The following is a 14,059-nucleotide window of genomic DNA, read 5'->3' as shown; positions in this document are numbered from 1 at the left end:
TACAGTTCCTTTGCTATATGTTTTTTTCAATGGATTTCAATAATTTTTCTTTGCTGAAGATATACTTTTCAAAACAGTATTTGATCAATTACTTGCACGCTAGCGTTTTTAAGATTTAGTTAAATTAATTTAATCTGAATATTGTGGCTTCAGCATACTCTGCATCTGGGATAGCTTCCCAGGCAATTAAACTCGAGCAATTAAGCTGGTAAACAAGCGTGTGTTATGCTGTCTAATTCACGCTGTGAGCTTCTGAGGATGAGGCCCATGCCACCGCGGGATGCACAGGATGCTGGAACCAGAGCATGGCTGCAGCCGGGACTCCTCAGCAAAGCTGCTGCATTTCGGCACGGCGCAGCTGCCCCTGAGCCAGGAGACTGGCTGTGCTGGGGTTTGCACAACCGCGGTGCTCTATTTTCCCAGCAGCTGCCATATGGTAATACCTGGGCCACAGCTAATAACCTCTGTCAGCATACCGGAGCAGGAGTACTTGCATAACCACAGTATTGGTTTCAACAGCCAGAGAGGGAATGTGAAAGTGCTCTTAGCTGCTGTTTTAATTCTTGCAGCCTGGCCAGCTTCTGCAGGCAGATGCAAGCCAGCACCAAGGACACTGCCTCAGCCTTCTCGCAGCCAGGCAGGGAGAACCAGGAGAAGGCAAAAGGCAAGGACCTGTGCTAAAGGCAACAGCCTGAGTTTTGAGCAGCAGAGGGGCCAAGGCTGTGGGTGCATCGCTTGGGCTGGACTCAGCCGTCTGCTTCGGGAAGCGGCTGGAGTTTTGTGGGCTTCAATGGGAGCAGAAGGGAGCTCTTCCTCATTCTCAGCATGGGTCAGCCAGGCTCTTGTCGCAGTCACAGTTGTGTATAGCCTGTGTTTACACAGGGTGACTCCCCGTCTCCCAAGTTTAGTGCAGAGACAAAATTTATTGTCTTTATTCCGGGTGAAGAGCTCTGCTCTTGTGAGAGGAAACAGAGGAAGAATACAGGAAGACGAAGCAGTGGCGGGTCACAAATGCATTAGGAGGCTTCTTAAACGGTTTTATTTGTCAGCAGTTTGGCAGCACCTTTTACTTTTTTGTGATGCTACTGCTTTCCTTTAAAATAAGTGTTTAGTTTAAAATGTCAGCATAATAACTCACGGATTTACCCCCTAATGAGATATTAACCACATCCTGGGCTAATAACCCCCTTCGGTCCTTCTGGTGCTTAAGTTGCAGCGTTGCCCCAGGCGACTTCCCCCAAGCGTCCTCTCGTCCTTGTCTGCGGAGGAGCCCCGCGCATTTCCACTTGTCCACCCATGAGCACTCCTACCTGGGGCTCCCTCCCAGCCCCTCGTTTTGGTGGTAGCGCCTTATTTTGGGCTTGTTTACTGGGTGACCTGCGGCCTGGGCGGTTTTTTTCAGCCTCGGGGAAGTGGGAAGCTGAGGAGGCTGCAGGCCTCGGTGCCGGCAGGTGACCGACACAAGCCTCATCTTGCAACCGAGGCGGGCTCGGCTTCCTTTCGCAACCGTGACTTTATTTCATTTATTATTTTATTATTTTATTTTCACGTTGCCGGTGCCCGCAGCCCACCTTCCCCCCCAGCCCCGACCCCCCCAGCCGCCCTCCTCTCCCCTCGCCCGCCCTTCCCAACATGGCGGCGCGGCCGCCCCCTCCTCCCTCAGCGCGGCCGCCGCGAGGGGCCTCCCCCGGGGGGCGAGGGGGCGGCGGCGCTGTCAGCCGGGCGGGGCGGGACCGGGACCCGGCAGCGCCGTGCGGGAGGAGCGGGCGCGGGGCCGGGCCGGGCCGGGCCGGGCTGGGCTGGGCTGGGCTGGGCGGGGAGGCGCGGCCCGGCCCGGCGCCGCGCACACTGACAGGCGCTCGGCCAGCAGACGGCGGCCGCGCCGGGGCGCGGAGACCGCGGGACCGGCCGGGTGCTCTGTGTCGCCTCGGCGCGGGGTGGGGGGGGGGGGGACGCGGCGCTGGAAAGCCCCGGCCGCCCCCACACCTGTGCCCCGCGGGGGCGGCCAGTGGGTGTCGCCGCCGCCGCCGCCGATCACCTGGGATCCCCGCCCCGTGGCGCCTCCGCCTCCCGAGCTCGCCGCGCCGGGGGAGCCGAGCGCGCTGCGGGCTGGGCGGCGGGGCCGGGGCCCGCGGGCGAGGCCGGGGCTGCGGCGCCGCTGGGGCTCGCCCCCTCCCGGCAGCCGGAGCGAGGCGGGCAGGAGGGCGGCGGCCCTGGAGCGGCGGCAGGATGAACGCCAATGTCACCTACGCCAGTCGCAAGCGGCGGAAACCTGTGCAGAAAATGTAAGCGGCTCTCGGCGGGCTGGGAAGAAGGGGACGGGGGGGGACGGGGAAGCGGCTTCCCTGCCCCGTCCCGCCGGGGCACCGCGGCGGGGGGCTGCCCGCCGGCTGCGCGGCCCTGCCCTCGCCCCTCTTCCCGGGGAGGGAGAGGGAAGGTGGCTGCTGTACCGAGCCGTGCCCGCCCCACGCCGTGTCCTGGGGCCGGTGATCTCGTTTCATTTCGCTCGGTTAATAATAATTAAAGAAGCGAGCGTCCCCCGCCACCAGGCAGGCGGAGGCGGCAGCAGGGAGCGCGGCCGCCCCGGCTCGGGAGGCACCTGAGGTGACAGCGCCGGGCGCTCGGCCCCTTCCCGGCGCTGGCCCGGCCTCGCCGCCGCACCGCAGCGGTCACAGCCCGCCTCCGGCACCCCTGCGGGTCTCTTTTAAGGTCGAAAGAGGCCAGAAAAAAGAAGTCTGGCCGCGGTTTTTATTTCTAAACTTCGGGGAGGGACGGCTCGCCACCTGGGCAGTGGCACGTTGTGCACCTGCCGCAGGACCGGGCGCTGCGCTGAGCGGCTGGCCGGCGATGAGCAGGACACAGGGGATGTTGAACTTGCACTTTCGACTGGAAGTCGAGTACCTATAGGTCGTAAAAAGTAGTAAAGCTGAACTACTGGGCTGCAGCGAAGATAACCGTGATACAAAGCTCAAAAAAATGCCCTCTGTATTTTGGAGGAGTGCTCCTGTGGAAGGTAATTGCCGAAACTCCAAAAGCGTTAAAGAAGAGAAGGACAAATATTTAATGAAATTCTCATGTAAGTGGTATGGTTTTAGACTTAGAGAAGACAACTGTCTCGGGGGAGGGGAATTAACTGGGGTGCTTGCGTCTTTACGGTTGGAGCTGTTAGAGTGAATACGTACACATATCCAGATTCTCGGTCTACAAATTAGACAAGAAGTCTAAACATGGCTTTTTTTAAAGCCCTTGGTGGAAGGTACAGTCATAATGTGAACAGCAGTGTTTGCTTTTTTTCTTTTGATCACTCATTTCCAAACAGAGGTGCTGAATTAGACTTGCTCTATAGATTTGGATTTCAAGAGTGAAATTAGTGTTGCTTTTTCATGAAGAAGTAAAAAGGCATTGGTAGTGTTTGTCAACTATTAGTTGCTGAAGGCAAATAATTCTTACGTTCTGATTGCGAAAGGGTGAGGTGTGCTGCCTTTTTGGTAAGATTGGTTTATGTCTGGCTTATTATTAAATTCTAAGGCTGGATTAGAGGATGTGAAACTCTTTTTTTTTTTTTTTGTGTGTGTGTGTTACCACAGTAGCTATGTAAATCATCTCTTTCTGCATAGATACTCTCTTTATATAATTTGGCCGCGCTTGTCTTATTAGTTGAACTTGAAGCTTCTTTTATTCCTAATGGGAATCATATCTCTGTTGAGGAATTTTGCCCTCTAAAACCAAAGGGAGAAGTAAGTGTTTCCTCTTAAAGTAAAGGTATTGATATTAAAGTTGTATGCTCACCTGTCCGTAGAAGAGGACGCATGACTATTAACCTACCTTGTTTGGGTTACCAGAAGTTATTTGTGTGCAAGATGAATTTATCTGGCATGCATCGCTTTTTCTTCTCGTAACAGCTATGCTTTTTGGTTCCTTGTGCTGTTAGACCAACCTTATGGATCACTGCTGGTGGGTCAGAGAGCTCTGATTTCTCACGTCACCTAGTACAGAACGTACCTTTGGGCCATAAACCACAGGGAGATGCTGTAAGCTTTTGCAACTGACTGGGGGGAAGGAGGGGAGAATAGTCCCAACGCTGTTTCCTTGCGCTACAGTTTGATGCTGCCGTGATCCAAGTTTCTTTGAACTTGAAATTTCGTGTCCCCAGCAGAGCTCAGAGTTGTTCCAAAAAAGTTGCAAAATTAAAGAAGTGATGTATTGCTGGGAGTAGTACCTTTTATAAAGATTGCTTCAGTAGATAGTTCTTTAAATGTTTCATTTGCCATATATATACCTTTGAAAGGATCCTGATAATTGTTAACCTGCAACAATAGGCAGCTAGTTTACAGAATTGGAAGAAGGTATTCACACAGTGCCTTACCGTACATAGGGAAAAAATGAAGAAGAAGTATGTCTTGCTCCAGGTGCAGATAACTCATTAAAGTCATGATGATAACTCAAAACCGATTGAGGAAGCTTCTCCTGCAACCACCCTGTCTTTATGTGCCGTGTAAAGGACTGAACCTGGCAGGGAGCTGCCCGACAGTGCCAAGCGTTGAAAAGTGCTTCTCGGATTCAGCAGGGAGCTACAGTACTGCGGCTGGAAAAGAAAAGCAACAATGGCAACTGCTCCTGCACTTCATCTTGTTATCTTGTCATCTGAAGAAAGGAAAAAAAAAAAAAAAGCGCCTAGTAAACAATCTGCATTCCAGTAAAATGTAATGTGCTGCAGAAACCACTCGCTGGGAGCCTCGGAGCCCTCCGCCGGGTTCCTCCCGTCGGAGCCGGGCGGGTCCCCCTGGTGGCCGCAGCCCGTGGCGGTGCTGCGTGCCCGGGGGCTTGGCGAGCAGGGCATGGCCCCTGCTTTTTCCTTCTTCCTTTGCTTATTTTTGAAGGCTTTGTATTCCTTTTCTCAAGCGATTGGTATCTGAACCGCTGACTTTGCGTGCTAGGAGGATAAAATGCAAAGTTTTATTGAGGTGGGGTTTACTGGAGATATAACGTCTTTCAGATCATGTTAGGATCTATTACTATCACTCCACCTTGCAGTTCTTCTATTTCGATATTTTTCTGCCTCTATCTAACTGTGATTTGCCCTTTTTTTTTTTTTTTAGTATTTGGATAGGAATTGTTTTTCGTAACTAAATGAATGTAATAGACAAGGAATGGGGTGGGGGGATCTAAATGTTTCATACTGTGCAGACACAAAAAGTGTAACAGCGTGTTTCTTGAAAGAGCAGACTAAATAAGAAATGATACGCTTTTGTTCTGAGTTAGTTTAAAAGTATTCATGATACTAAATATTCCAGAGAAAAATGTTTGACTGGTTGATCCTTAATTAAGACTACAAATTAAGACAATAATGTCTGAAAGCAGTGCAGAGATACTTTTAATTTCAAAAAAAAAACAAAACACATGACTGTTTATGTTTTCTTTCAAGACAAACAAACGAGAAGCGCCAGAACAAGCCTTCAAAATGCAACTTCGTCAGTAAAGAAAAATAATCGTTAAAATATTGCTTTGTTTAAAGCAGTATCATACATACAACAGTTTACACCTTTCATCTGAAAGGGAGACATTAAAGCTGTTTGTCATAAGTAGAATAAACTTAGAAATGATAACCCTGCCAGTCTTGGTGTACCTGTATGTTACATGTAGATTGCTACTTGAAAGTGACTGTTTCTAAGGTTTGGTTGGTGTGGGTTTTGTTCTTTGATTTTTTGGTGGTGGTGGTTTCTTTGTTTGTTTTTGTTGTGTATTATTTATTTATTTTTTTTGGCAATGCGTCTTGCAAAAATATACTTTTTGGAAAGAAAATCTGCCACAAATGAATGTAGTCAAACGTAGATACTATGGCCAGCAGTGAAGAGCATGCTTTTTTTTCTCTTTCTGAATAGGCCTGGCTTGTGATCTGAAACAGTATTGCAGTATGTTAGAACTGAGCAAGAAGCTTTCGCTCCTGGCTGGTGTTCGGCTGTCTCCATCGCTCTGCCAGGGTTGTTCCGACACCAAGACAACCTGAGCAAAGTGAGACTGTTTGTCCTGCAGGACCAAACAGTAGAGCATCCGATGAGCAGCACACCGCTGGTTGGAGTGTGGTTTTTCTTTTTTTTTTCTTTTTTTTTTTTGTAAAAACAACCTTATTCCTAAACCTTTGTTGGCTTCATTGCCTGCTGAAGGAACCGTTGGAAAGTGTATCTTGCCCCTTCAGGGTAGGTTAACAACAGCTTTTGATCAAAGAAGTAGTTTGTCTTGTATCTGTTGCTTCCAAAGGAATCATCACCTGATCGTTCATTGATGGTAAATTCGGAGTGGGAAATGAGTGTACATGCATAGGAGTCTTTTTCAGTTTTTAAAGTAAACAGAGAATTTGGGGAGATGTCACCTATGTAGCACATGCTTAGTGGTAACTGATGTGTTTCATATACCTGAGCTGCAGTTAGTTGAATAACATACAGAAGAATGTTATTTCATGAAATCTTAAAGATGAGATGAAAAATACATACAGCTGAAAAGATTAAATCCGTCAGTTAGATGACGTGTATTCTCTTTCATGCCGTTTTTTCTAAGTGATAAAGCCATTCTGATGAACTTCTTAATTAGTTTTTAAACATAATTTTCTGTTTCTTTAATGCTATTCTTGCACATCATTTTATTTCCTGAGTTCATTTCACACTTTGGTCTTGTGAATAAGGTATCATGCTTTTCAGTGCTTATGCATTTGTCTGTTTTAAAGAATTGGTTGTTGAACAAAATAATTCTTTGTTGAACAAAATAAATCTGTGTGTAGTTTTCATTTTCTCAAAGAAAAGAACTGCATGAATTTCCCTTTAAAAATACAACTTAGCATATAAATACTGAGATTTATTTTGGCCTCTTAATAAGAAGACTCAGATACTCATGCACTTTTTAATAACGTAGTGTTATTAATGTCTGTGAGTGCACACGTGGTAAACGTGTAATTAAAAGTTCTGTTTAAGTTGTTTGTAACAGACCTCTGAAAATAGTAGTCAACTAATGTTATGATGGCAAATCTCTTCTAACGTTAAAACTAGAATTAGCTGTCCTTGCTTTTTTTGCAGCTGTTGGGCGATAAGGACTTAGTTCAGTTAAGAGATACTGAGTGCACAAAGACCTCTGGCCTTTGATTGATTACAGAATTCAAACTTCCTGTAAGTAAGGTAAAAGATCAAGAACCAAAAGGTCAGCTTAAAATCTGTTCCCTTCTTTAGTCTTTTTTTCTTTTTTTTTTTTCCTTTATAAATAAAATATGCATGGATTTAATCTTGATGTAGCATTCCATTTTCCTTGAAGATAACTTTCTGCAACGCTGCTAGGGCTGCCCTTAGCATCAAGGGTTTACGTAAGTGAATGGAAAATGGTTCAAGTCACTACTTATTCCCCCTTCGTTTACACCCTAATTTCTTTTGTCACTGAAGATAGTTGTTCTGTCTATATCATGGATTTTAGTTGGGTCATAGAGAATAAATGTAGGGAAAATCAGTGGTTCCTTTGGAAGGAGAGGAGATGGTAAGATTTATATTGCAAATACTGCTAACCTGGTATTCAGAAATGAATACTATGTTTACGAAATCCTTATGCTTTGGACTACTTAGAAGTAAGAAAGAAAAATTACTTGAAAGTAAAGCAAAAACAATTAGATCCAACGAGCAATTTGACAAGGTGACTGCACAGTTGCATATAGTTTCAACATAACTTGCCAAACTGCTTGTAGAAGTTTTAAGCAAGGCAGGAGGACAGCTGTGAAAATAGGAAGGTAGCATTTAGTGCTTTTATTTTTTTTTGGAAAAGATGGCATATGGTGAACTGTTTTCATGGGGACCTTTGCTTTTTACAAGCGCGTTTGATTTGATAGTAGTGAGCTCTTCACCGGTTGTTATGCAGCTGTTACCTGCTAAAGGTTTGGTATTTATTATTCTGTGCTTTTATTTATGGCTGTTTAATACACAAAAATATTTATGAAGCAACTTTGAATGTTGCTGGTGATGTTTGGTGTTATTGAACCTTATTTTGTTAGGGTTATATTTAAGTTGTGTTAATCTTGTGCAAGTGAATATCCTGCCAGAATAAGAGAATGCGTAGAAAGCTTTACTAAATTATTTTAAGATAGTATTTTATTTTAAGAAGAATAATTTTCATTTACCCTCTTGATTCATCTCTTTTTCCCACTTTTCCAATGTTTGTAGTATAGAGTTGAGCTAGAACTGTGTCCTAGGCAGTGCTTAGTCTGTTGCAAGGTTAACTTAAGGAGTAAGTTGTTGCTGCTAATGTATTTTATCCGTTCACTAACATTTTATATTATGGCACCTTCAAGTTACCAGGCTCTACATAAAAAGCATGCCCCTCTTTAATGTACAGAAGGGCAGCTGCAGAGCCAGTGGCCATGGAGCCAGGTGTAAGTGCAAGTTTTTGACAAGTTTCAAAAATAAACAATGCCTGTAAAAAGAATGGTTTGAATTTAAACCAACAAGTGTAATTGAAACAAAAAAGGAGGGGGAGAAAGAAGAACAACAAGCAAAGAAAATGAATGTCCACTCTATCACTACCTTTTTGACTGGAAGCACAAGATGAGATTGTTTTTCAGTATGGGTCACTTTCAGCAGTGGCAAAAATGACTGTTGGAGCTTTTGCAGTTTCTCATCTTAAAAATGATTTAGAGACAAAACTTGGAAGCAGACTAAAAAAAATACTGAAGAACTTAACTGCTGAAGTCTTTATGTTCATTATTTTCACAAACGATACACCTTGCAGAGCCAACATCCCTATGAAAGCAGCCAAATTGTAAGAAATCAGTAGTGGCTGCAGCTCTCAAATACAACTGCGATGTGGGAAAAGTGAGAATTAATCACTTTTTAGTTAGGAAACTGTGATACATGTTCTAAAATGTATTATGGCTCGCACAGATAAGTTAATTGGTTTTAGTGTTGACTTGGAATGGCTAAATATAATTCAAGTGAGTAGGGGGTTGTAAATCTGTTTTTAGACTACTGCATGTATGAAGAGGTATGAGTATTCATATTCAGGTATCTGGAGTTGCAGCTCAGGGCAAATATGAATAGAAAACAGCAGGTTTACAAAAAGTTTATTATCTACTTCATAACAGAAAGCTTTTTACATTGTACTATGTGAGCTACAAAGGCATGCCTTTGTCATGCCATACTCAAGTGGAATGCCATCAGCTAAGAGCTGATTTACAGGAGAAGTTCAATAGTGTGAGCGAGGGAGATTTTACTTGCTGACTGAGCTGTATCTCTTTTCTTGTGCAGTTTTGAATGCCTTGTTTTCTAGCAAGTTCCTAAGCCTTTTGTTGTGTTCACTTGACAATAACCTGTTCCAAACATTGATGAAGAATGAAGGACACCTGTGGAAAAACTGTAATTTGAGTTAAAAGTAGGCTATCAAATAATTTGTGCACAAATATTAATAAATATTAACTGAATTATTCTTAATACAAGTGTTTGGAAGAACTGAAGTGACATTTAAGTGAAACCATAGGAGGGTTTTAATAAATGCTAAATCTCTTAAGGTTTCAAATGTTCATTACGTCGTCAGATAGCCATCGCAGCTCTTACTGCTTCATTTAATAGTGGGTGTATTGGGGGGGAGTTAAATGATCTTAGATTAATTCTATTTTTTTTCCGTGGGAAACAGAAGTCACTTGGGAAAAACATTTTGCATGTTACAGTTTAAAAGGCTATTTGTAATGTTAGGTTTGGCAAATACTTACCTTCATTTTGGGAAGGAACTTTTGTTTATATTTTGTTTGTTTCTTTGCCACAGAGTAAAGCCATCCCCAGCTGAAGGAGTCAAGTCCAATCCATCCAAGAGACACAGGGATCGTCTGAATGCAGAGCTGGATCGCTTGGCTAGCCTTCTGCCTTTCCCTCAAGATGTTATCGCCAAATTGGATAAGTTGTCTGTGCTTAGGCTTAGCGTCAGTTACCTGAGAGCCAAAAGTTTTTTTGACGGTAAGGATTGGGAATTTATTTGTTTTTGGCCTGCTTGTAAAATTCTGTTCATACTGTAGGCTGATTTCAGCTGTTTAAGTACTTAAACTTGTTAAATTTATCTGTATTTTAATGGAACATCCAGTTGCATGGATATGTACAATGTAACTGTATAAAGTAAGCTTTCCAGTTTCTTGAAAACCAAATGTAACTACTTATATTTCACTTAAATCACCAGTCTTTCAAAGCTTTGCATTTGGAAATAATATCACCTTTTATGAGTCTTCCAGTCCTTTTTCTTAGACTTTCAAAGAGGAGAAGAGATGAGATTTATTTTTTCCTCCTCTGAAAATAGCCTTCCTAAAGCCATTACAGTTCAATACATGTCATATGAGTTCCCATCAGCTGTATGCTTTGCTTATTGATGCATGGAAAAGACTTCATATAGGGTTTAAGACTTTAAATAGGTTAGGACTTCATATAGGTTAAAAGACTTACATAGGGTAACTGTTAGTACTCCTTCCTATAGTTTATCATGAAGGTGACTTCTAAAGAAATAGAGGCAACGTCTTTTCTGTCTTCAAGCCCTGATTAAAGCAGCGTATGAGGCATTAAGATGACAGCTGAGGTTTTCCAATTGTGTGGGCAGGTATTCACTGACCCCAGCCTGGGAGAAGGTAACACAGCAGTGCTCAGAGTAGTAATTAGGCCAGCAGCACGTGTCCTCCCGTACTGTGTCAGGGTAGCAAAGGAGTTCGACCCCTCTCCTTCATTACCTGAGTTGTTCTGTAGTGTGAAATGTGGTGGTTGTCTGCATGCCAGTCTCTTCAAAGGCAGAAATAGTCTGGTCCTTTACATTGCTGGAATAAAGCAAAGAGCTGGTATTTAAATAAAATTGTACTTTTTTTTTATCAATCAGAAGTTTTATGACACTATACCGAAGAGATAGAATTGCATTCCTCAGCATCTGCAGCTGATCAGTCTCTTTTTTTTTTTTTTGACAGAGTTGTTTGGACACAAAAATAGCCTCTGTCCTTACCAGCTAAAAATTTAGTGTTTCAGTTCATATGGACTGATCTCTATTTCTCATGCAGTGGAAGTGCTTGATTTTTGTTTTATTTTGTTCTGACAACTTGCACTTGAAGGTTTTGCAATAAAGGGGTTAGTGCTATTATTTCTGTATAGGAAAAAAAAATCATGGCTTCACCCAGTTTTGTGATGTAAAAGAGGATGGAAAAGCCTATAATCACTCTACACCAAAATTTACATCAGTTGCTTGTTTCTAATTTGAACACGAAGGTAGCTTTCAGCCATTCAGCAGCAAGGAAGTTGTATATCCATCTCAAGATGCAATTTAAATACTGTTGAAGCACACTTAAACTGTGTTGCAACTCAGTAACAACGTACTGTTCCAATGGTATCCACATCATACAGATACATGCAGCTACTATGGCTATAATACTGGACCAGAGCTGTGGAATACCGGTTATTGTGTCATAATGAATTAAGTAGCAGAGTTTTAATTTGCCTGAAAGGAACTGTAAAGTATTTTTCAAACAATGAGTGAGTGTATATACTGGGTACATTACAACAGAATATTTTTCCTTTAAATTCTATAAAATAAAATAGCCTGGTATATGTGAAAAGATACATTGTTCAAAAAGTCAAAATAACATCATATTATTTAAGATAAAGCAAGTGTAACATTTACCTTCATAGAAGCTATCTGGTCTTTTTTTTTCCTGGAAAGAGGCTTCTTGCTATTTCTTTAGAGGTAGGGCTACAAATCAGGTTAGTAATCAATATCAATCTGAAGGTGTTTAAGAGCGAACGTAGGTGATTAAAGATAAACAAGATAACGCAATCTAAGACTATGGTAGATCCAGTATTGCAAAGAGGAAAATTATTTTTGCTATTTTAATGTACTTAAATAGCATGAAATGTATTTCAGTTGAAACTGACCCTCCAAAGGAGAAATAAGTGCTTTAAAGTACCTAGTTAGCGAATAAATACCAACAGCAACAGAAATAAAGAACCCCACCACCCTAGGTTAGTTGGTTTCATGATCTGCCCATACAGTGCTTCTCACGGAACTGATTTTTGAAGGAATGTTTTCTGTAGTTAAATAATGAGGAAAGCCCTGTAGAACTAATCTGATAAACGCAAGAGTGATCATCGATTGTCACCTTGAGTGCCTGGCCTGAGCCAGCAGGTCCATGTTATTAACACAGCATGCTGAAGTAAAGGGAAACGCTAAATGAATAACAGGATGCAAATGGGGGGTGTGTAAATTCCTGCGGAAAGTAAAATATAAACGCGTAATCATATGATCTTGCTTGAAAGGAAACCCAAGTTTTTGCTGTAACAATAGATATTTTTTCAAAGAAAACACTTGCATTTTTCCAAGTTTAAATAATCCAGAGTGGATGTCTGTTTTCTGAAGGCGGAAGTCTGGGAGGGGCGGGGAAGAACTGTTTTATGAAAGACATCTCAAGAAGTTGTGTCCATTTAAATAAATGTTCCTCACTTAGATGTCTAGTTGCTACTTTAAAAGCTAAGTATTAAAAAAAAAAAAGTCTTCCCTCCCAAATCATTAAGACGATACTGAATTTTCCCTAGAGTTAAAGACAGATGAGTTTTTCCATAGTGTCAAGTTAGAAATGCAGTAGGCTTTAACACACTTAACACAGTCCAGATTCTGGGAAATTGTTGTACGTCTTTTTCTTTTCCATAACCTTTAAACATCTTCCTTTTCTCTGTCCGTAACTGATTATAGTGTGTTGAGCACTTGCTTTTGATTGTTGTAGTTTGTTGTTGAAGTTCCCCAGTGGCTGCTGTTAAGCAATCCTGTATGGCTGCCCTTCAGCTACGCGAGTCAGTGATGCCGTAGCTGTCTGTGTGGTCAGGTTACTCAAGTCAGCACGGTGGCAGAAGGCTTTCCGTATCCACGTCAGGCACTCTGGCGTGTTCTTGTATATGCTAGAATTGGAACGTGAAGTTCTGTAGTCAAGAAAGACGTTTCAGTAGTGGCTTAAAATAATGTCTCTTGAGTCTGCTTTGTTATGAAGCCAAAGTTCTCGTGTGGTCAGTCAAAGCTAAGAAATGATTTGAGGTAGTGTTGCTTTTCAGCTGTGTGCTGATACCTGCATGTACTGACATAGATCAGCAGTCCTCAAAGTCAAGCAGGTGAGTTTAAATCACCGCTGGAGTATTTGGTTTGTGTGTGTAAGATACTTTCTGAAAGTGGCTTAAGGCAAGCTTGTTATTTTTAAGAGACTGGGATAAATCAGGCAGGTGTCTGCTGACGGTAAAGAATGACTTGGTATGTTCTCTTTGTATTATTTCACTCTGTTTTGATGTGAAGTGCCAATACATGTGTGCATTCAGCGGTGAAAAGTGTATAGAAGTAGGGTATGGGACAACAGTTCTTTGTGTGGATGCAGGTTAGTGTGAGTTCAGCATCTGGAGCACAACTGGACAGTCGTTTAGGCATAGCCTGTGTTCCCTGTGCATGCTAAAATGAAAAAGTCCTTTTGCCTCTAGCTCTGGTCCTTATGTGACAAATTGACAACTATTTAAATACCACAGCAAGAAAGAACACTTATAATGAGTCTTCTCAGGGTTTTGGTGAAGCAGTTGGATTAAAGGGATAAATGGGAATAAAAACAGAATTAGCATGATAACTTTTTTTAACATGTCCAGGCATGGTTTTTTTCTAAGGTATACTTAGAATTAAGGAGAGGTTTGCAGAAACTGAAATGAGGTAGCTGTGCTGTGTATGTGTATCAATACATTAGAAACAAAATTGAATGTGTTGCTTATTAATTATTCTTTTATCCATTTCGCTAAGAATTCCTGTGGTTTAAAGTATATATTTTTTTCTCTTGCTTATTGGACAGTTCTGCAATTACAGAAGAAAGTTTCTGTTCAAAATTAGTTCAGAATTGGTTTCTTATGTTGTATGCAAGTGATTCTGGCAAGCACAGCAATAACAGAATAATTAAGAATTTTTTCCAGTAAGTTTGCATTGCCTAATTTTACTTTGTAATATAATTAACACACATTCTTTGGCATAACATAGCTTAAATTTGCAATGCATCCATTAT

The 14,059-nt window shown here is 42.5% G+C and overlaps 1 protein-coding gene across 1 annotated transcript in view; it reads left to right on the top strand.

The window, feature by feature from the left end:
- Nucleotides 1-1,834: 1,834 nt before the first annotated feature.
- AHR (aryl hydrocarbon receptor) overlaps nt 1,835-14,059 on the top strand; it is a 63,771-nt gene continuing 51,546 nt past the window's right edge. Inside the window, exons 1-2 of the mRNA XM_083823219.1 lie at nt 1,835-2,285; nt 9,787-9,974. Of these exons, the coding sequence (XP_083679345.1) occupies nt 2,230-2,285; nt 9,787-9,974 (244 nt within the window). The 5' untranslated portion in view covers nt 1,835-2,229. The remainder of the gene's footprint in view (nt 2,286-9,786; nt 9,975-14,059) is intronic.

Source organism: Anser anser, assembly GCF_964211835.1.
Source record: "Anser anser genome assembly, chromosome: 2".
Classification (NCBI taxonomy): Eukaryota; Metazoa; Chordata; class Aves; order Anseriformes; family Anatidae; genus Anser; species Anser anser.
This window is presented reverse-complemented; position numbering and strand designations above follow the sequence as displayed.